Raw genomic sequence first — 18980 nt, 5'->3', positions numbered from 1 at the left:
CAAGTGCGAATTGTGAGGCTTCTGTCTTGATGGATCTGCGTACTTTACAACGAACGCAACTGGATCAAGTACGGCGAAGGAATCACCGAAGCCGAGGTGACCGCCCATGAATCCACGTACACACGGGATCGCTGTGACTACGACCGGCGGCGGCGAAGAGCGGGTTTAATATCCGGGGCGGGGATTCTGGAGATGGAGATGACGAGTGCGGAGGAGGGGCTTTTGGCGTGTAACACTACCAATGGGTGGTTGGGATATTCATCATAACCCTAGAGTATCATCTTCTCTTTCTCTAATCAGAGAGCCATTGATCGATCAATCAACCTTAAAGCCCAATCAATCCAACGATTCAATTCAATTCAATTCAATTCATCGCCTAGCTCAGTTCAACCTACTCATAACCCAATAATAACAAACCATCTTATCATATACCATCCATCATACTATTCTAACCCCCAGTACACGCTACAGACGCTACATACGCTACATACATACATACATCAAGATAGTTCAAGATCCAAGATCAACTCGACCCAGATCCAATCTCAGAAAGCCAGAACACGATACGATACGATGCGATGATATCCAACACCCCCCCATTTCAGAAAAGATAAAAAAGCGAGTGTGCCCCTCCAGAAATGCCATATATACATATATACCTACCATACATAACATAATATAGTCCTTCACCAACCAAAGCCACGCACGGAACCGAACCGAATTGAAGCAAGAAAACGCCACCCAGAAAAGCTGCGGGCCGCACGGAAGGATATATATATCAAGGATCAATAATGTTCGGGGGTGAGGCGCTCCTCGAGCTTCTCGACCATCTCAGCCACTTTGCCTTTCGGTTTGCTGCTGCTGCTCTTGCTCTTGACGCTACTGGTATCGCTCTCCTTGCCTTTCCCCTTATCGAGCGGATCCGGGTCTGCGTCTGTGTCTGCGTCTGCATCTGTGCCTGCGTCTTCGAGGAGCGGTGTCTGCGCGCTGCTGTCTGCGGTTGCTTCTTTTGTCGAGCGGATGCTGCGGCTGATGCTTTTCTTGCTCCGGATGGTGCTGGTCTCGCTGCCTTCGTCGCGGATGTCGTGGTTCACGACTCGAAGCCGCTCCTTCGGCACCGTGAACATGACTTGCACGACGCGATTCTGGACCGCGCGCTCAATGTCCCACTCGTCTTCGTCGTCGCCGCTAATGCTACTACTTATGTGGCTGGCTCTGTTGCCGACGATGGCGCTGCTGCGGCGTGCGCCTCGAGGGAGCTCGTCGGGATCGGCGCTATCTTCCCAGTCTCCTCGGCCTTGTCTGCGGCGCCAGAGGGCGGCGCCAGCAGCGCCGTCGCTAGCTGTGCGTCGGGGTGCGATGCCCCTATGCTGTTTGATGAGCATAGGGCTGGGTGTTCTGGTGCCGAAACTGAAGTCGTCATGATTTGCGTTCCGGGTGGAGTCACCTGTAAAAGCTCTCTTCAACCCCTCCAACCAGCTATTTCTCCCCTTGTTAACTGCCGGCGGTTTGGTCTTCGATGGGCTTCCGGGCACATAGTCGTGTACAGAGCGGGTCGGTGAGTTCTCCCCGCTATATGTTTGTATCTCTTCCCCTCGTCGAGGAGGTATATCCTCATCAGGTGGATGCATGATGGGGAGAGTGGTCCGCGCTGTGGTAAAACTACTCGATCCACTTCCTGAGCTGTTGGGTGGTTTTCTTGTATCAGAGGTGGGACTCGGCCCTGCGCTACCAACTGTCGGTGACAACAGGTTGGAGGTGAACGGGTTTATGGCACTAGTTACCAGGCGGCGGAGGGAGTTGCTGCGTGGACGGCTTTGTGAGGAGGAGCCGGAGCGAGACACGGTCATGGCTGAGATGGCAACACTACGTCCGGAGGAGTTGCTGGCATTGCGATTGATGTCTCCTTCGCTAGAGACGGAGGAGACAGTGGCAGCGGCGAGTTGGGCCCGACGGGTTGGCGATACATGCCCCGCTGAGGAATGGCTGCGAGCCTGTGAATGTAGGAGGGCATCCGCTGCAGCCCAATCGGAGACCCATTCTTCAATCTCTCGTTCACGGGAGCGAGCAATGGTTTCGGGATCAGGAGCCACATTATTAAAGTCCTCTTGCCGGAGAGTCGCGGAGTTGGCTGCTGGTGGATCTCGGAAGATGTCTGGGTGTTGATTTCTGTTTGCTGGTGAAGATGGATCGCCAAACGCGACGCCGACACCGTTATCTGATACCACAGGCACGTGGTCATCTTCATCAGCCTCATAGATTGGGTGGATCGGACCAGCTGTACCGAGACTGTTGGACCTGCCATCAGTTGCGGTGTAGTCGAAAGTCGAAGTAGGTTGATAAAGTCCCCGTGCACTCTGTGAATGAAGTGGTTTGCGAACGGTGTGCTTGGGCGGAGGAGGAATTCCATGGTCTCCCAAACCGTGGATTCCGGAGTTCAAGTTCTCATATCCCATGACTGCAGAATCCTGACCTCCATTTGGACCCCATCCTGTGGGCCATGGAAATCCACTTCTCTGTCCCAACGGCGGAGAGTAGTTTGCGGTTCCAGCACTCAGAGCTCGGATATGCTTCTCCCGTTCTTCCACGCCTTCATCTCTGGCGCGCTTCCTCAACCAACAGTACACCACAATTGCGACTACAACTGCTGCAAGGCCAAGACCTAGTCCAACCCCAAGCCCAACTTTCTTACTGTGTGATTTGGAGGATGAAGATGATTTAGCTGCATCCATCTCAAGGGCAGCTACGTACGACGGGTTCGTGTAGTTCGATATCCAGGTCATACTCGTCGCATTCAGAAACATGACTTGGGCGCCTGAAGTCGGATCTCTTTTTAGTTTCGTTGAACTCGTGATATTATACCCACCGAGCACCATCATGACATTTCCAGGAAGCATGACAGCACCATGGCCGTAGATACCGCTTCCCGGTGGCTGTTCGGTAGGAATAGACCATTTCCAATCCTTAGATGCCCCAGATCCCCCATATCCGGCCCCAACCTCGAGAACGACGAGTTGTGGATCCGCGGCTTGAGTGATATCGCCCACCCAACCTCCGAGTACTATGATCTTCGACCCATCTTCCGTCAAGACTGCCGTGTGTCCAGATCTACTATCCACACTGGTCACGGTGCTCTTGACTGCCAATTCGGTGTTAGGGCTCGCGGAAGATGACTGCACGGGGATGAAGCCCCAGTTGGCCTCGGGTAAGTTCCAGATGGCGAGTTGGCTCATGTTGATAAACGCCGTTTGCGTATGACCCCCTATAAGCACAAAATCTTGTTGCTGGGTCACTACCCCAGAGCCATTCGAATATGTGGGTATCAGACCAGTTATCGTGAAGCCAGCTTCGGCAATTGGAGGACCCCTACTGGTGGCAACCTCAATTGTATAGTCGGAGGAGCCAGGGGTGAGTCTAAGCATCCGGTTGGAGTATGAGGCATCAGATTGCCAAGTTGAAACCGTAGCTCCGGATTTAGGACACATTCCACCAAAGATATAAGTAACGGTCTGAGAAGCATTGGCATCCACGAGAGGGGAGAAGCTGAAGCCTCTGGAAAGGAAGTCAGCTCCTAGCAGGTCGGTGGATGAGACATTGCCAGCTGTTATTGTCTCTTTGATCCACGTCCCATTGCCTACTGAACTCGTGTTTGTTGGCGTGAATGTCCATAACGAAGCACCATCGGAGGTAGAGCAGGTCCCTGCATATACTAGTATTTCCCCATTTGTAGATATAGATGGTATAAAGGTGTCAAAACCGGTGGTGCTAAATGGCAGAGTTGTGGACAGCGTCTCAAGGGATAGGTTTCCGGGTGATAAAGTGGAGGAGATATTGATGGATGCGAGGTAAAAGTCCCCTCGAGAAGGCTGTTGCAGGAAGACATATGCAATGTCCTTGTTCCAGGATGAGCTCGAGGGGAGGAGTATGTTGGTAGGGTGATATGGTAAGGACTGTGCAAGGGCGACAGCGAGGATGGAGCAGAATGTCCAGAAGACGGACTTGGATTGGACCCTCATGGTATGCGTTGACAATTGAGGCCAAATCGTCTCGATCGCTCATCACATTCTTGTCTATACGGTTCAGTCCTGTTGTCCGATGGCCTGAGATCTGTCCCCGTCTCCGAGCTGGAGGCAGAGCACAGCTCTATCGTTGAAAGGCGTAGCAGTCGTCGGTCGGTCGTCTCTCAGCACCGCTCGAATGGGACAACTCGACGCAAAGTGCAACATGCAAGAGGCTCGAGGTTGAGCATCGAGAAGGGGCCTGAAGAGCGGCCGTCCTAGGGTTCTTAGTCGAAGATTAGAATCAACAGCTTTCGAGCTGCGAATCGACCCTATGCCCGATGTTGCTCGCAGGGTCCAATGGCGGGGTGCCGATGGGGCAATATTGATAGTCGCGGAGCCGCGTCTTGTTGCCACGGTGACAGCTGGGGGCGGTGATCCCGCGCCGCAGCGCATGTGAAAGACTAGAAGCCATGCGTCTGGATTCTAGCTGGGCGCCAATTGCAACCTCTCGATGCGTGAGATGTGTGAGATGCGTGAGCTGACCGCAGGGCCATGCGACTGAGGTGGTGATGGGCATGGCGATGTGTATGGCTTGTTGCGCAGTGTTTGGTTTTGGTTTCCGCCCCGTCAACTGTGAAGATCCTATGGGGCGCACGGGCGATCAGGGGGGGGGTCCTCTGGCAGATTTTTGATTTTTCCACATTATTATCGATTTTCCTTGGCATTTCTAAAAATTGATATCCCCTGTCTTGATACAGGGGTTTACAGAGTATACACCGCAGGATCTGCTGGCAGAGGGGTGGGATAGGAAGAGAAAAGGAAGACGGAAACCCATGAAACTGCTGTAACAATCTCCAAATTACTAATAATAAGCTGTCTGGTTACCAGCTTAGAGCATATCACTTCAAAATCTATCCATAGCGTGAACCATCAGCTCGCCTGGATCCCTGGCTGATTCTAGACTCAGAGGCGATTGACTATGAAAAGAAGACTACATAAAAGCTATTATTCTCTTGGTACTAAAGGTCCAGTCCAATGCAATAATTGAATGTGAATTCGAATAACACACGAGCAAAGACCAAGGAGTATATATAAATGTTACACTCCTAGTAGTCTGAGAGGAGGTTTTGATCTACAACAATCAAGCAAGGATAGACGAGGAACTTGCTAAGTAGAATAACCGTCGTCAATGTGCAGGACCGTCTCTGAAGAACCGACTAGTTTCCTCCTCGCATTCAAAGCCCTTGACGTGGTAAATGGTTTCGTCAGACTTCGGTTGGGGGGGGGGGGGGGGCGATACTCGGAGTCAAGTCAGGAGTCTGATTAGGCATCGACGGTCGAGATCCCTTTGTATGTGGCGGTAACAAGCAAAGTAAAGCGGTGAATAATTCGCGTGAATCGCAGCAGAAATAGGAATCGCAACGAAAGTTCATACGAATGACAAGAAGATGATTCGAAGAGTAACGGACGAAAGGAGCATTTCTTTGAGCATCTTTATGTTGCCATAAGCGCTGGTCAGCCATACCTTACGGTAGGCGGTTGTCATTACCGGTATATTCGTTCCAGGGGTAGAATGATATTGCCGAATTGTGGATGGTTCCATGAATGTTGTTCAGTTCGTCAAGTCCGTGGGGGGGTTATATATGTGTCCTGACCTGATATGACATCAACGGAGTCTGAGAATAATATCAGACGGTCGCGCTTGTCTTCCTGTGATGACTGTACTTTTTTCAGACCTTAGAAAGCTCACAATAAAGTGGGAGAATAGATAGAACCACCTGTGGCATCTTTTAATGATGGATATTCTGGAGACGAGGCCTGTAGTCTTCAAGCTCTGTCAAACAACAGCAGAGGTTACGTCGTATGCCCATCTGTCTTTGGCAATAGCCTGGGGCGGGCGTTGGCCTGAGATTCTATGCTCTCTACCCCTTGCGATAGGAATGAATCGCGATATGTCCAGGACCGCGTTCGAGTAATCGTCGAACCTCCTATACAGCTACTCCGCGGTGTCGCACATACTCTTCACCCAGACCACCCACCTAGGTTCAGCACCCCGAGGCCGTAACGTGTATCGCCGTGAAATCATTGCTCCTAGGTAAAAGATCTGTTGACAGCTAGCCAGTCCTTGCTCACGGCTCGATCGTCGTAGATTACCATCCAGAAACACATTGTCCAGAACCAGAACCCCCAGAGGAAAACCACGGAGCTGAGCACTGAGCACTCGGTGAAGGGTTTAATATTCACAAGGCTCGGCGCGGGCGGATCAAAAAAGGGATATGCAATATCTCCTAGGCAGGGAGATTGGTGTAGAGGGACGTGTGGTCGTGGTTCCAGCCATTGTCGCTAGGAAAGCGTCTCGTCCTTTCAACGATGAGCATAAATGTACTGAAAAAGAAGACAGTGTCCGTGAAATCGAGCAAGTATCACATACTATCCCATTTAGGGTATGCTTGCTAGAGTCTACAAGAATCCTCCGACCGTAAAATTCAATGAATATAGTGACACTCACGATGCAGGAAGTGGAAAAGGTACATAGGTACGAGACCGCGTACGACATGGTACACGTGATTAACCCCTGAACCGGTCAGGACTACCTTAAGGCACCGGAAGTAACCGGCAGCGCTAAGGTGCTCTTCGGACTTTTTCAAGTATTCAAACTTTTGAAGATATACAGAGTACATGTATACAATAATGCTTACCGTACTGTAGATATATGTTCGTGAGATGGAAATAAGAGAGGAAAAGCGTCGGGTAAAACAGGATACGGCTGCAAAGCGGACAGCGGAGAGTGGAGAGTGGCGCTCGCGATGTGAGGCTGGGCCAGTATGATGCAGCGCGTTCCAATACTCCGTAAGTCGTGCTCTGACTCTCTGAGCCTCTGACGCTTCCGTGAAATTCCAATGTTGATCGTTTAGCAATAATTGCCTATGCAATATGAATACCGTACGATGTACTCATTAATATATGCCGAGTAACATCAAGGATACATCATCCAGGGCTTCCGGCAGAACCTTGGACCTTCGTATCCAAGAGTCGACTTGACTGCCCTCTTGATTCCTCCGCAATGATGAGTCGAGTTACCGTTCCCTCCTCCTGCGTAGATCGTGATCCCGAGGCAAATTTAGCAGGAGATAAGGGGCGATCTGGATTCGGGACCGGCAGGCAATTGTTCGCCACTAGTAATGGGGATGGGATTTTGGATGAGAAATACTATTTGATCGCCAGCCAGGTCTACCGCCACATACGCAGCGTCAAGTGCTTAGAGCTCGCGCTATGCAAAGAATCAGACCTTCGTAATGCGGATTGTGGACTTGGAGACGGGATTCTTCCAATCTCCGAAGAACCGGCACGGCGGAACTGTGGAACAGCAATCAAAAAAAATCATTAAAGATGATGATTATGACGAGGGATCGCCGCTACGTTGTTAGCCACGTTATTTTCCCTTGGAGGTGTGCGTTTCGAAGGCTGGAGAGAGGGAGGCCTTCGTGCGAGTATCTCGAGGCTTCACTTTGAGTCTGTCTAGAGAGCAATACGATTTGGAAGTAGAAGTTGAAAATAGAAGTTGAGAAGGTGGTCTCGTATCTGCGGGGAAGAGCTTTTGCCTCCCCGCCCTTCACGAGGTCTCGAACTGGCAGAGCCGGCATGAACTCAAGAGAGACGAGCAAGGGATTTCGAGATTCTCTTTACTGATGAGGAATGACCCCACATTTTCACGAGTGATGTGCAAATCTGCTGAGGTCTTCAGGCTGGAGACTCAGTCGGTATACGAGGTATGTACTCCTATGTACCCCTATGTAGAGGAAAGGACTAAAAACGAAATCAGCGTTTTGATATAAGCAAGAGCAGATTTCGCAAGAAGCCAGAGCGCGTTGAACATGTCAAACATGTAGGGACGGTGTCAGCAAGTCGAACCAGGAGTAAATTAAAGGACCCGATTAGACTTGATAAGGTTCCGACGGTCTGACAACGGACGCAGAGTTGGGGGGGAACGGCGGCGTCTCGAAAGGATTCGAAAGGGAGAAGCAGGAGGCGGGCACAGCCAATCCGCAGCGCAGAGGCCCAAGGCTCGAGCGGTCTGGGAACAGCAGTCGGGGACACTATTGGGGGTTTCGCGGCGCGGGCGATGGGCGGGCTAGGAGCGGATCGTTACTAGTAAGGTAGTGTGAGCAGTAAACTTGGAAGAGTAGTAAAGTGGGTAACGGCACGGTGTCAAGAGAGCGGGCCCAGCTGAGGGCGACGGAGTCTAACTCTGTTTACATTCTGATGTCGATGTCGATAGTCGATAGTCGACACGAACGCGTCTGGCGATGGAGGCTCAATAGGTAATGATGATGATATGATGATGGTTTTGCCCTGTGCACAAAACGGCTGCACATCTGCACATCTCGTGGGATAAGGTAAGTACGAATTCATAATTATGAAATATTCACGCGGTGCGTAATAATCTCGAAGATATACATGATTTAGGGTAAGGTGTGACCGGGCAGCAGGGCAGGAGGTGCATAATACGCGCATATATACACATATACACACATACATACGCACAATATATGCATATATGATACATGCGATGCACACCTGCACCCTCCACATCCAGTCCGTTGCAGCTCTCGCACAGAACACGAAATCCTCTTTTCGTCCTTGACCGTCCTCCAACTCCCAATCATCACGCTCGTTCGGCCTCTGGTCTTTGTTTTTCTCTCCGTCTCCTTTGTCTCCTGCGTGCAGCCACCGAAAGAGAGAGAGAGACTACCTTACGAGACCCTCGCGATCCCTTCCTGCCGCCGCGCTTCCAGGATTCCTTCCAAGGCACAGACAGCCTCCTGCACCAACCAACCAACACACTCCAACAACCACCTCATCCACCCCCCTCCAGACCGCCCGCCATCGTGATTCTTCCCAACGTCCTCCCACTCTCTACTCGACTCGACTCGACTCGACCTATCTACCTCTCTCTCCCCTCCCCTCTCTCTTCCTGTCGACTCCCCCCCCCGGCCTTCTCTTCTCCTTCATTCATGGCCCGTATGACTTCGACACGCTGCTGATTCAATGGGAGGACGCTTCCGTTGATACCCCATCCGTTGTTTGCATTCCACACCTCCTCCATCCGCCACATAAAGAACGCCACGCCTCTCGCCCTCCTCGCAGACGTGTCGGTGCTTCTTCACTCCTCCAAGAAGCATGGCTTCCTCACAGCGTTGGTCTTATCGGCTGGCACGCCTGGTCATCCTCTTCGTTGGATTTCAACATCTAGCCTCCTCCATCAATCTTGAGTACTGCTCCAGCCTGAATACCGCGAATACCCCCGCAAGTAAGCGATCGCAAGGCCTTCAGGATCAACCCCATACTGACCCCTTCCAGATTCCAGCATCTTCCAATCCAATGGACTCTGCTACCAGTTCTGCATACAGGATTACGCCTTCGCCGTCTTGCAAGACAGCGAGTGCTGGTGTTCCGACTACGCCCCAGCAGATACGAGCGATACCAGCGACTGCAACACACCATGTCCCGGATACCCCGACGATCTGTGTGGTGGAAGCCACTTGTTTGGATATATCGCGTTGACAATGGCTCCCTCGGGAACCGTGGGTGGAAGCCGCCCCTCGTCGACAATATCGCGTCAGGTCAGTACCGCCTAATCAACGCGCATCTCCTTCTCTTTCCTTCCTATTTTTCTTTTAAACATATATGCAGCGATGTCTTGGTTTCCTCTCCGGCAACCATTTTGACCACTGTGCGACGATAGGTCCCATCGGTGCCCCAGCCCGTAACCATTACTGCTACCCTGACCGCTAGTGCCTCGAGTCCATCAACTCTCTCCTCTGTATGACATTAACTTCCTGGTTTGGGGCTGATTTGTGGATGGGATCTTCTGAGGGATGTATGGGGCTCCTTGCTGACTGACTTTACTAGACTACTTCTACGACATCTACCACATCATCCACCACATCATCCTCCACATCTACCACATCGTCCTCGTCTTCAACATGGACTGCCACACCCGTCATATCGCTCGAGACAGTAACAGGCCAACTAAAAACCGTGACAGTTACGCCTACAGTGCCACCGAGCGCATCGAGCCTCACGGATGTTAAGAAGAGTAGCGGGGGTGGCGGAGGGCTTAGCACTGGGGGAGCGGTGGGTCTGACGGTTGGCCTGGTGGCTCTAGTTGCCATCGTGGCCGCCTTGGTATACTTCTGGCTTCGAAAACGGCGGCAAGATGAGATCGATGAGAAGGAACTGACTGGAAGAGGGGGAAGCTCCGGGATGGCAGGTCCAATACCATCCAGAACCATGAGCGAGAACTCCCGATACGTCCTCGGTACGGATGGCCGACAAGTCGTTGAGACCTGGGAACCAACCGACGCACCCGGATCTCGGAGAAGCCGTCTCATGCCTGTCGACCCGAGACTAGATCCCTTCGCACCCGTCTACCAACGAGGGGATGGCAACAGGAGTCGAGAGAGCGTTAATACGATCCGAGACGATCACGATTATTCGCGGCGCGTGCATCAACAGGGTCCTATCCTTCGAGCGACCAACCCCGATTAATAATATCGACTTCTTTTTCTTCTCTTTTCCTTAACTACGAATACGACGCACACGAAACGTTTCCTTGAGGCTATCGATCACATACAGGATCTGCACATCATCCCCGGTTTATGGGATGATGGTTCGGCGTTAATGGGCGGGGTTCATACTAATGAAAGGTAGATTCCCAGGGCAAAAATACAACGGGGTATTCATCTAGCGCACTTGCACGGGAGCTTTTCACACAAGCATGCGTGCATGGTGCCTTCTCCTTGAGCGCAAAGGGAAGGAGAGTGCCAGGGTCTTCTGAGACCTGGCAGGGAAATAATTCGATTCCGGCTGTATTTGTAGAGTTATTGCACACTTTGGAGGGGAGTTTTCGAAAGAGTGGTTGGATTTGGATTTGCTAGCAGACAGACGGGAGAAGAGGGATAGATCAACTTTGCTATGAAGGCGTTGAGAAGGCACAGGCGCGGGTACACAGAGGCAGAGATTCCGACGTTGCTTGCAAGCGGGATGTGGTACGGTGCTTGTACATACCGAGAAGGAGAGAAAGAATGAACAAATAAATGAGACGAGGCCTTGGGGTCTATCTTTTAATACATTGAGACATTACCTCAGGGATAATCCACGCACACGAATGATACGGTAATTGACTGGGTTGTCTGAATACCTGGGGTCTGATGAAGGAGAATGGCCTCTGGCCTCTTCTCAATATTTTCTCTTCTTCCATTTCCAAATTCCCCCAAAACATTCTCCTTTCTGACCTACAATATAAGCCAAGTCTCCTCCCTCTTCCACCCTCTCAGCAATTCCAGATTCCATAACCTGCGAGAGAATTCGACTCGCTCTCCCGCATCTAGAGGCCAGAACGTGAGGTATCGGGGGTGAAGTTGACAGCTGACAGCGTTAGAGCGAGGCACAGGTGTATATATATGTTTGGGCTTTTAGGGATGAACATGTGAACTTATATAAATGCAGACATACACAGATATAACTGAATAAGCAAAGAAGACATAGGAGTATAGAGATGGAGGAGGATACTTAGGATAGGACATTGGACGTGTTTAGTACCTTAAGTGCAGGTAGTGTAGGGCTACAAGTGCCAGACCCCCTATTCTATATATAGACATTCGCTTATCCGGTAACCCCCTTTCTTAACCGAAGCCATGCTGATTGGTGGGCAAAATGTGAATCTCACGTGTTGATATCGGATATCAGGTACGCAGGATTCTATACTGGACGGAGTAAAGGATGGACAGGTCGGGATACCTTGGGTCCTATGAAGACGCGATGATAAATAGTATCCTCTGAGGTACAGGGCGACCAGAGTGCCGTTTAGAGTGATCGCCGCTAAGAGAGGCTCGCTCCAGCCCATGACAAGCCGCGGCGGGCGCACGTGGGGAAGGCTCTCGCTTCACATCCTTGTTCTTCCGACGACCTCGACCAAAGCAGAGACAGAGCGCGGTGGATCAATGCTGGGCATCGTCGAATGTGGGCTGGGGAATGTCATTGGGACTTGGGACCGGAGGGGATGATCGATGGGGTGGTGGTGATGGATAGAATGGTGATCGTCTCGAGAACTTGGGACGATCATGTCGGATGGCACACCGTGGACCGTCAATGAGAGAAGACTCAGAAGAGCAGAGCAGAAGTTTCTGCCCAGAATCAACCAGATATTGCGGCAGCAAGACCAAGCTCGGGTGCAAGACTCCCCACATCTCGGGCCTTCGATTCGGCGTTGCGGAAAAGAGCCAAACCAACAAACCGTCATCTGCTTCGAAGCTTCAAGCTTCAAGCTGCAAGCAAGAGGCCGCAAAATAGCCAACTTCGAAGCCTCAGAAGGCGGCCTATCACATACCTTCTTCACCCATGCAGCAGGACCCCCAACGGCGCTTCGAACCGTCTGCAGATTCTCTCTCCCTTCCAGAAGAAACTCGCGCTCTTCGGCGGAGGTATTCCCTGCTCAGAACAGCACTTCGCCGCGGGTATCCAGTCGGAGACGTAGGATCAGGCACAAGCTTCTGCTGCTGCCCAGCCTGCCCTGCGCCATACTGGCAGCATAGTCTGATACACCGCTGCACGTTGAAGAGGCGGGGGTCTGCTCCAGTCACTAGTGTTGGTGGAGAGGGGGTCGAACATCTGCTACGCTTTCCAACCTGGACGTCTACCAACTATCAGACATGGTGTTTTGAGGTTTCGACGCTTCGAAGCCCTGATCTGTCAGCCACGGAGATCTCTTGACGGGCTTGAACCTTGAAAGAGGTGCTTCTGTCCATCCGCCTGTTCGCTCATGCGTATGTTCGGCGTAGGCGCATGGATACACGCTTTGAGATTTATCAGTACGACTCCCTCACTGCTCGGAATCACCGTCCCTCGGGAGTCGACACACGTTCCTTAGCAGAGCTCGCAGCGTAACATCTGCTCGAAACCTCAGCAGCACCCACTCTGGACCTTCTTGATCCTTCGACCCATACCTGATCCTTCGACTTCCGCTTCTCATCCTCGAATACTGGCTGAGATCTCGACATGGAGCCGCTCCCCGAGCCGGCCCTACCTCTCCGCAATGAGAGGACGTATGGCGGAAATGCCGCCTTCCACAACTTCCACAATGACTACACACATATCCGCGATCCTAACCTGCGGCGGCGGCTTGCTCTTTCAGAGGTGGACAAGATCCCATTTGGATGGTACGCAGAATCCCCTCCCGTGCTTCTCATACGGCTGTCTAGACTGGCTATGATACAAGGCTGACGATGGCGTGCACTTAGGTACCATGTCCGCGCAGTGATTGTAGCCGGCATAGGATTCTTTACTGATTCGTACGATATCTTTGCAATCAACCTTATAACATCAATGCTGGGGATGGTATTCTGGCAGGGTTCATCCATCCCGGGTGAGAGTCCAGCCGGCAATGATGGGATCTTACCAACTAATGTCAACACGGCCATCAAAGCGGCGACGTCCGGGGGAGCGGTGGTAGGACAGCTTTTGTTTGGCTGGTTGGCGGACAAGCTGGGGAGGAGGAAGATGTACGGGATAGAGTTGGGCATCATAGTGTTTTCAACATTGGCTCAGTCATTATCAGGGCCAAGCTGGGCCGTTACGATGACGGGCTTGTTGATATTCTGGCGGGTGATGATGGGGATAGGCATTGGCGGAGATTATCCATTGTCCGCAGTCATTACATCAGAGTATGCAATTTCTCTTCTCCTTCGTGTGGGAGTTGCGGGGGGCTTCTGTTTTCCGCCCCCTCTCTCACCGTTTCACTCGAGTCCCTGAGATATACGGCTAACAGGATTCAAGATTTGCCCCAACACGCTGGCGTGGGGCAATGATGGCCGCCGTCTTTTCGATGCAAGGTGCGGGACAATTCGCCGCCGCCCTCGTCGCCCTGATAACCACCGTCTGCTTCAAAAGCTCCCTTACAAGCACCACAGATGAGTTCTCCAGCTGCCACGAAGCCTGCCAGTTAGCCGGCGATCGTGCCTGGCGCATCATCGTCGCATTTGGCGCCGTTCCGGCCTGCTTCGCACTCTACTACCGCATCACGATCCCGGAAACGCCGAGGTACACCTTCGATATCGCGCACGATATCGAAAAGGCGGACGCGGATATCAAGGCGTATGTTAGTAACCTGCCGGAAGGCATCGTGGACCCCGTGTCCCAGCAGAAGACAAAGCAGAGGCTTGGGGAGAAACTTGCGGAACCGCAGGCTTCGTGGCGGGATGCCGCATCGTACTTTTCCAAATGGAAGAACTTCAAGGTCATTTTTGGGACGGCCTCCAGCTGGTATGTCTATCTTTTTCTTGCCAATTCTTACGAAATTTGGGACAAGGCATGTTGGTGTCTTATCACATGTCTTCCGACTTGTGAGATGTGGTCTATACCTCTCCTATGTTGGCCACAAATCCGTCGTTGTCATACTAAGTTGTCCCTTTTTAGGTTCTTCCTAGATCTAGCTTTCTACGGGCTCGGATTAAACAATAGTACGGTCCTCAGTGCCATCGGTTTCGCGGGCGGAGCCACAATCTACGAAGTCTTACTGCACAACGCAATCGGGAACCTCATACTGGTCTGCGCCGGCAGCATCCCTGGCTACTGGATTTCTGTGGCCTTAGTCGACACTATCGGCCGCAAACCGATCCAGATCGGCGGCTTCTTTATCCTTACCGTCCTCTTCTGTATCATCGGCTTTGCCTACAATTCTCTCTCCTCTGGCGGACTCCTCGCGCTCTACATCCTCGCGCAACTCTTCTTTAACTTCGGCCCTAACACCACAACATTCATCACCCCAGGCGAGTGCTTCCCGACGCGCTACCGCAGCACCGGCCATGGCATCTCCGCCGCCAGTGGAAAAATCGGCGCCATCGTTGCGCAAGTCATCGCCCAGCCCCTACTCGCCAAAGGAGCGCGTCGAGATTGCACCGGTGACTCCTGCTCTCCCTGGCTCAATCACCTAATGCAGATCCTCGCCCTCTTCATGCTCTGCGGCACTCTCGTCTCCTTCCTCATTCCCGAGACTAAAGGCCGCACCCTCGAAGAGCTCGCCGGCGAGAAGCCTCAAAGTCCCGACGGCTCCCTCTCCCCGCGCAAGCACGGCTGGCGCGCAACACTTAACCCTCTCCGTAGCAGCCACCCCGCTGGCTTCGCCCATTCCTACTCCACCCCGACACTCATGGCGCGCTCACCGGGCCTCTGGGGCAAGCGCGAGCGCATCGGCATCATGACAAGTCCGGACCTGTTGCCAAAGCCGCGTGGGGGAGAAAAGGACCACACGCGTGCGCTCAGCGGCGAGGGCACCGCCACCACGTACAGCGTGTCGGTTAGCAGTGCGGGCCGGCTGAGCAGCGTGGGGAAGCCCGGGCCGGTAGATGCGGACGACGATCTGTACATCAACGGGGTGGGCAGCGGGAAGCTGCCCGGATGGGGCGCGGGGTGGGGGGTGCAGAGGAATCCTGTGAGGGAGGATGGGAACGGAAATGGGAGAGTGGAGAGTATACAGTTGTTTGATGTGGGGCGGTTGCTGAAATGAAATCGCAGCCAGAAGCCAAATGATGAAAATCAAAAGATTAAAAAAAGCTTAGAAAAAAATAGTAATGTAAATAGAACAAAAGCAAGAGATACCAGATCGATACCCCCTTTCACAACAAGCTCATGAGTTATCTATCCATCGTTCTCGTCGTTATGGTTCTGCATTATGAAACTACCTTGAGGTATGGATATAGAAATCACGTGAATATATTATTCCCCTTCCCCTATCCCAAGCGAGGGAGGACACTGGCTCCCGCGACTTCACGACTTCACATCCCCAGCGCCGACCTCGTGCGTAGCCGGCGACACATTCTCCAACCTAACGCTTGTCGGGCCCTTAGCCTCCTGGACATCCAGCTCATCTCCACCCATAACGACCTGCTTATGCAGGACCTGCTCCACGTCCGCACGACGCTGAGCCTCCTCGACGGCACCGAACAAGATATCCATGTCCTCAAGCTTGAGGCCCTTGGTCTCCTTGACGAAGAAGAAGACGAAGGTGCCCATGCCGAAGCAGAAGACGCCGAACATGATGAAGGTGCGGTAGCCGATGTGGTTCACGGCGCTGGGCGTGATCTCGGTGATGCAGAAGTTGAAGAGCCACTGGGTGGCGGCGCCCATGCCGACGCCGTAGGCGCGCAGCCGCGTGGGGAAGATCTCGGAGAGGTAGACCCAGGGGATGGGGCCCCAGGAGGCCGAGTACCCGATCACGTACAGGTAGATCATGACGACCATGGCGATGGAGGCGGGCGACACGACGTTGACGTCGGTGGGCGGGTGCGTGTTCAGCACGGCGGCGAGGATGAACATCATGGTCATCATCCAGGCGGCGCCGGCGATGAGGGACTTGCGCCGGCCCAGCTTGTCGATGCCGATGAGGAGGAAGATGGCCGTGGTGGCGACCTTGACGGTGCCGTAGACGCCCGTGGCGAACAGCGACGCGTTGGTCTTGGACACGCCGATGGTCTGGAAGATCTCGGGCGCGTAGTAGCCAATGCTGTTGGTGCCCGAGAACTGCTGCCAGAACATGATGCAGAAGCCGTTGACGAAGCGCCAGCGGTTGCCCGGCGTGAGGCACTCGCGCCAGCGCACGCCCTCCGTCTCCGCCAGCTCCTCCTCGATGGCCGCCTGGATCTCCGCGATCTCCTTCACGATCTCGGGGTCCGTGGGGGACTCGCAGCGCATGTAGGCCAGCGAGGCGGTGGCCTCTTCGACGCGGCCGCGGGAGACGAGCCAGCGCGGGGACTCCTTCAGGAACCACAGGCCGATGAACAGGAAGCCGCCGGGGATGAGCTGGATGGCGACCGGGATGCGCCACTGCTTGGTGGACTCGGGGATGTGCAGCGCGACGCCGTAGTTCAGCCAGTACGCAAAGGTCGAGCCGATGACCAGGAACTCTTGGAAGAGGCCGGTGATGCGCCCGCGCACGCCCGGCGGGCAGTTCTCCGCCACGAAGATGGGCGTGATGCTGCTCATGCCGCCGATGCCCAGGCCCGCGATGACCCGCCCGCCATAGATCTGCCCGATGGAGTGCTGGGCGCCGACCTGGATGGCCGCGCCCACGAGGAACACCAGCGAGAAGCCCATCAGCGAGAACCGTCGCCCGAAGCGTTCGTTCAGGAAGGCCGCCCCGATGGCCCCGAAGAAGCAGCCCGCCGTCAGGAGCGACACCACGTTCGACGACACCTGCGCGTTGTGCGAGTTGGCGAAGCCTGAGCTGTCCATCGGCAGACCGAAGTCCCTCTTGAAGCTCTTGAGCGCCAGCACGCTCCCCATCACGCCCGTGTCATATCCTGGAGAGAGAGAAGAGCGTCAGTATCAGTCTTCCTTGTGCTGATATCAGATCGGGGGTGGTGATGGACCTCGTACCAAAGAGCAAGGAGCCCATGTATGCCACCGTCGCGAGCAAGTACACGCGGCGATTCTTGAAGAAGCCCGGCGCCATGATGAAAGAGCGCGATCTGTCTCTCGTCGACGTTTTTCGAGGGGATCGTTATCTCGAAGGGAAAACACGTCAAGCTCTACTCTTTACCAGAGGGAGGTCTCCCCCAGCTCGAGCAGCTCCTCCATATATTAAGTACATGCTGCAACATCAGCAACATATCATCAATCAGCACGAGATAACTCATTGAAGATTGTGTGGGGATGCACACGGGGTCTGTCATGGCCCCATTCGTGGATTTCCATTGATTGCAACACCCTCCCGCATGTCTCGATAACCATTCCACCAATGATTGTGTCCGTCTCGAATTCTCGACGAACCTTCCCCGGGCCCATGGCGGCTGACAGGCGAGCGCAGGGATCATTGCGGGGTGCGATGTGGTGGAGTTCGGCTTGTTATTCGACGAGGTGCGGAGGAGGGGCAGAGAATGGCAGATTCGGAGAATAGAGAAAAGTTGTTTCGTGGGGAAGTAAATTGACGAAGTATGGAGTAACCAGCCCGTCGTCGTCTTCTAGTCCTTGTTTGCTTCTCCTGTTTATCGAGACGGATAAATGTTTCCGGGAAAATCCATCCCCTAGCTTCCTTTCACATGATTGGAATATGAATATTTTTCTATTTGTTTCCAGCTACTTACTACCTCTTCTTTTCCAGATAATAATTGTGTCTTCTGGTCGGTCTCCTTTTCTTTTTCCCGATTCCGGATTCTGGGGAAGGTAGGTTTCCGGATCTTTGATTTCTTCTCCCCCTGACAACATATACCTGATTCTTCCACAAGACAAGAGCTATCTATCCTCCCTCTATAGAGAACGTGGAAAATTCCATATCTATAGAAGCATTTAAATAACCCCTATATCTCACTCCCATCACTAAATTAAATCATAAGCTCTCAAACATGCCTCTTTCTTTCTTATGGGCTACCTATCTCTTCATTCTACAAAGCCACCCCCCCCCCCCCCCCCAAAAAAAAACCGATCCTCTCCAAATTTAAAAAGAAATAGAGAAAGAGAATAAAACAGAAAAACAATCCCATCCATCTCCTTCCCTACACGATTTTAATTCATCCACACCCCCCCCTCTCTCTTTTTAAACCACACATTCTCAAACTCCAACTCCAGATCCCCGAGCAAAAGCAAGAAGCGCTCACTCATTCACTCACCTACCTATACCCTCCTCTACTCCACAGTCCACATCCCACAGTCCACCAAACCCTCCCCAAACCAAACCCTTCTTATTCCCGAGAACCGCCCCACGCATTCTTGGCCTCTCTCTAACTATGGGGTAGAGTAGAGTGGGGAAATGCATGTAGGGATACCCCAGGGCTGAGTGGCTGGGTAGCTTACTTGTCGGGCCTTTGAATTTTTACAATTTTTTCTTTTTTTAAGAAAGGTGAGGAAAGGAAGTGAGTGTGCTTGGTGGTTCTTGGTTAAGGTAAGGTAGGAAATATGCACTCAAATACCCTCAAATACCAGCGC

General features: G+C 52.8%; 7 protein-coding genes across 7 annotated transcripts; 4 read left to right on the top strand and 3 right to left on the bottom strand.

The window, feature by feature from the left end:
- Positions 1-785: 785 nt before the first annotated feature.
- Positions 786-4016, bottom strand: M430DRAFT_21313 (hypothetical protein; the record flags this gene model as incomplete). Its single annotated transcript, XM_024864493.1, has 1 exon — positions 786-4016. The coding sequence occupies one exon, from the start codon at positions 4014-4016 to the stop codon at positions 786-788; it is 3231 nt and encodes a 1076-aa protein (XP_024718208.1).
- A 4473-nt stretch (positions 4017-8489) lies between these two features.
- M430DRAFT_168090 (hypothetical protein) lies at positions 8490-9263 on the top strand. The gene has a single exon (XM_024863530.1). It carries the CDS (start codon positions 8567-8569, stop codon positions 9044-9046), a length of 480 nt encoding a protein of 159 aa, XP_024718207.1. The 5' UTR covers positions 8490-8566; the 3' UTR covers positions 9047-9263.
- On the top strand, positions 9183-10553 carry M430DRAFT_29935 (hypothetical protein; the record flags this gene model as incomplete). The annotated part of the gene is made up of 4 exons (XM_024865917.1): positions 9183-9312; positions 9363-9625; positions 9748-9825; positions 9915-10553. 4 exons carry the CDS (start codon positions 9183-9185, stop codon positions 10551-10553), a joined length of 1110 nt encoding a protein of 369 aa, XP_024718206.1.
- Positions 10554-11621: 1068 nt separating this feature from the next.
- On the bottom strand, positions 11622-11949 carry M430DRAFT_168073 (hypothetical protein). Its single transcript, XM_024863529.1, has one exon. The coding sequence runs from the start codon at positions 11908-11910 to the stop codon at positions 11647-11649; it is 264 nt and encodes an 87-aa protein (XP_024718205.1). The 5' UTR covers positions 11911-11949; the 3' UTR covers positions 11622-11646.
- A 16-nt stretch (positions 11950-11965) lies between these two features.
- On the top strand, positions 11966-12830 carry M430DRAFT_168050 (hypothetical protein). Its single transcript, XM_024863528.1, has one exon. The coding sequence runs from the start codon at positions 12128-12130 to the stop codon at positions 12596-12598; it is 471 nt and encodes a 156-aa protein (XP_024718204.1). The 5' UTR covers positions 11966-12127; the 3' UTR covers positions 12599-12830.
- Positions 12831-13061: 231 nt separating this feature from the next.
- Positions 13062-15567, top strand: M430DRAFT_52549 (hypothetical protein; the record flags this gene model as incomplete). The annotated part of the gene is made up of 4 exons (XM_024868306.1): positions 13062-13222; positions 13304-13726; positions 13839-14324; positions 14478-15567. 4 exons carry the CDS (start codon positions 13062-13064, stop codon positions 15565-15567), a joined length of 2160 nt encoding a protein of 719 aa, XP_024718203.1.
- Positions 15568-15736: 169 nt separating this feature from the next.
- M430DRAFT_125592 (hypothetical protein) lies at positions 15737-17657 on the bottom strand. Its single transcript, XM_024861957.1, has 2 exons — positions 17436-17657; positions 15737-17359 (listed from the first exon to the last, which is right to left on the bottom strand). Exons 1-2 carry the CDS (start codon positions 17509-17511, stop codon positions 15828-15830), a joined length of 1608 nt encoding a protein of 535 aa, XP_024718202.1. The 5' UTR covers positions 17512-17657; the 3' UTR covers positions 15737-15827.
- Between the last annotated feature and the right edge of the window lie 1323 nt (positions 17658-18980).

Source organism: Amorphotheca resinae, assembly GCF_003019875.1.
Source record: "Amorphotheca resinae ATCC 22711 unplaced genomic scaffold M430scaffold_10, whole genome shotgun sequence".
NCBI classification, from domain to species: Eukaryota; Fungi; Ascomycota; class Leotiomycetes; order Helotiales; family Amorphothecaceae; genus Amorphotheca; species Amorphotheca resinae.
The sequence above is the reverse complement of the archived record's forward strand: the minus strand, read 5'-3'. Positions and strand labels throughout refer to the sequence as shown.

Coding starts and splice junctions, on each gene's coding strand:
- M430DRAFT_168090 (XM_024863530.1), top strand. CDS start 8,567: ATGCGATGCACACCTGCACCCTCCACATCCAGTCCGTTGCAGCTCTCG.
- M430DRAFT_168073 (XM_024863529.1), bottom strand. CDS start 11,910: ATGGGCTGGAGCGAGCCTCTCTTAGCGGCGATCACTCTAAACGGCACT.
- M430DRAFT_168050 (XM_024863528.1), top strand. CDS start 12,128: ATGTCGGATGGCACACCGTGGACCGTCAATGAGAGAAGACTCAGAAGA.
- M430DRAFT_125592 (XM_024861957.1), bottom strand. CDS start 17,511: ATGGCGCCGGGCTTCTTCAAGAATCGCCGCGTGTACTTGCTCGCGACG. Junction 17,360..17,435: donor CATGGGCTCCTTGCTCTTTG/GTACGAGGTCCA, acceptor CTCTCTCTCCAG/GATATGACACGGGCGTGATG.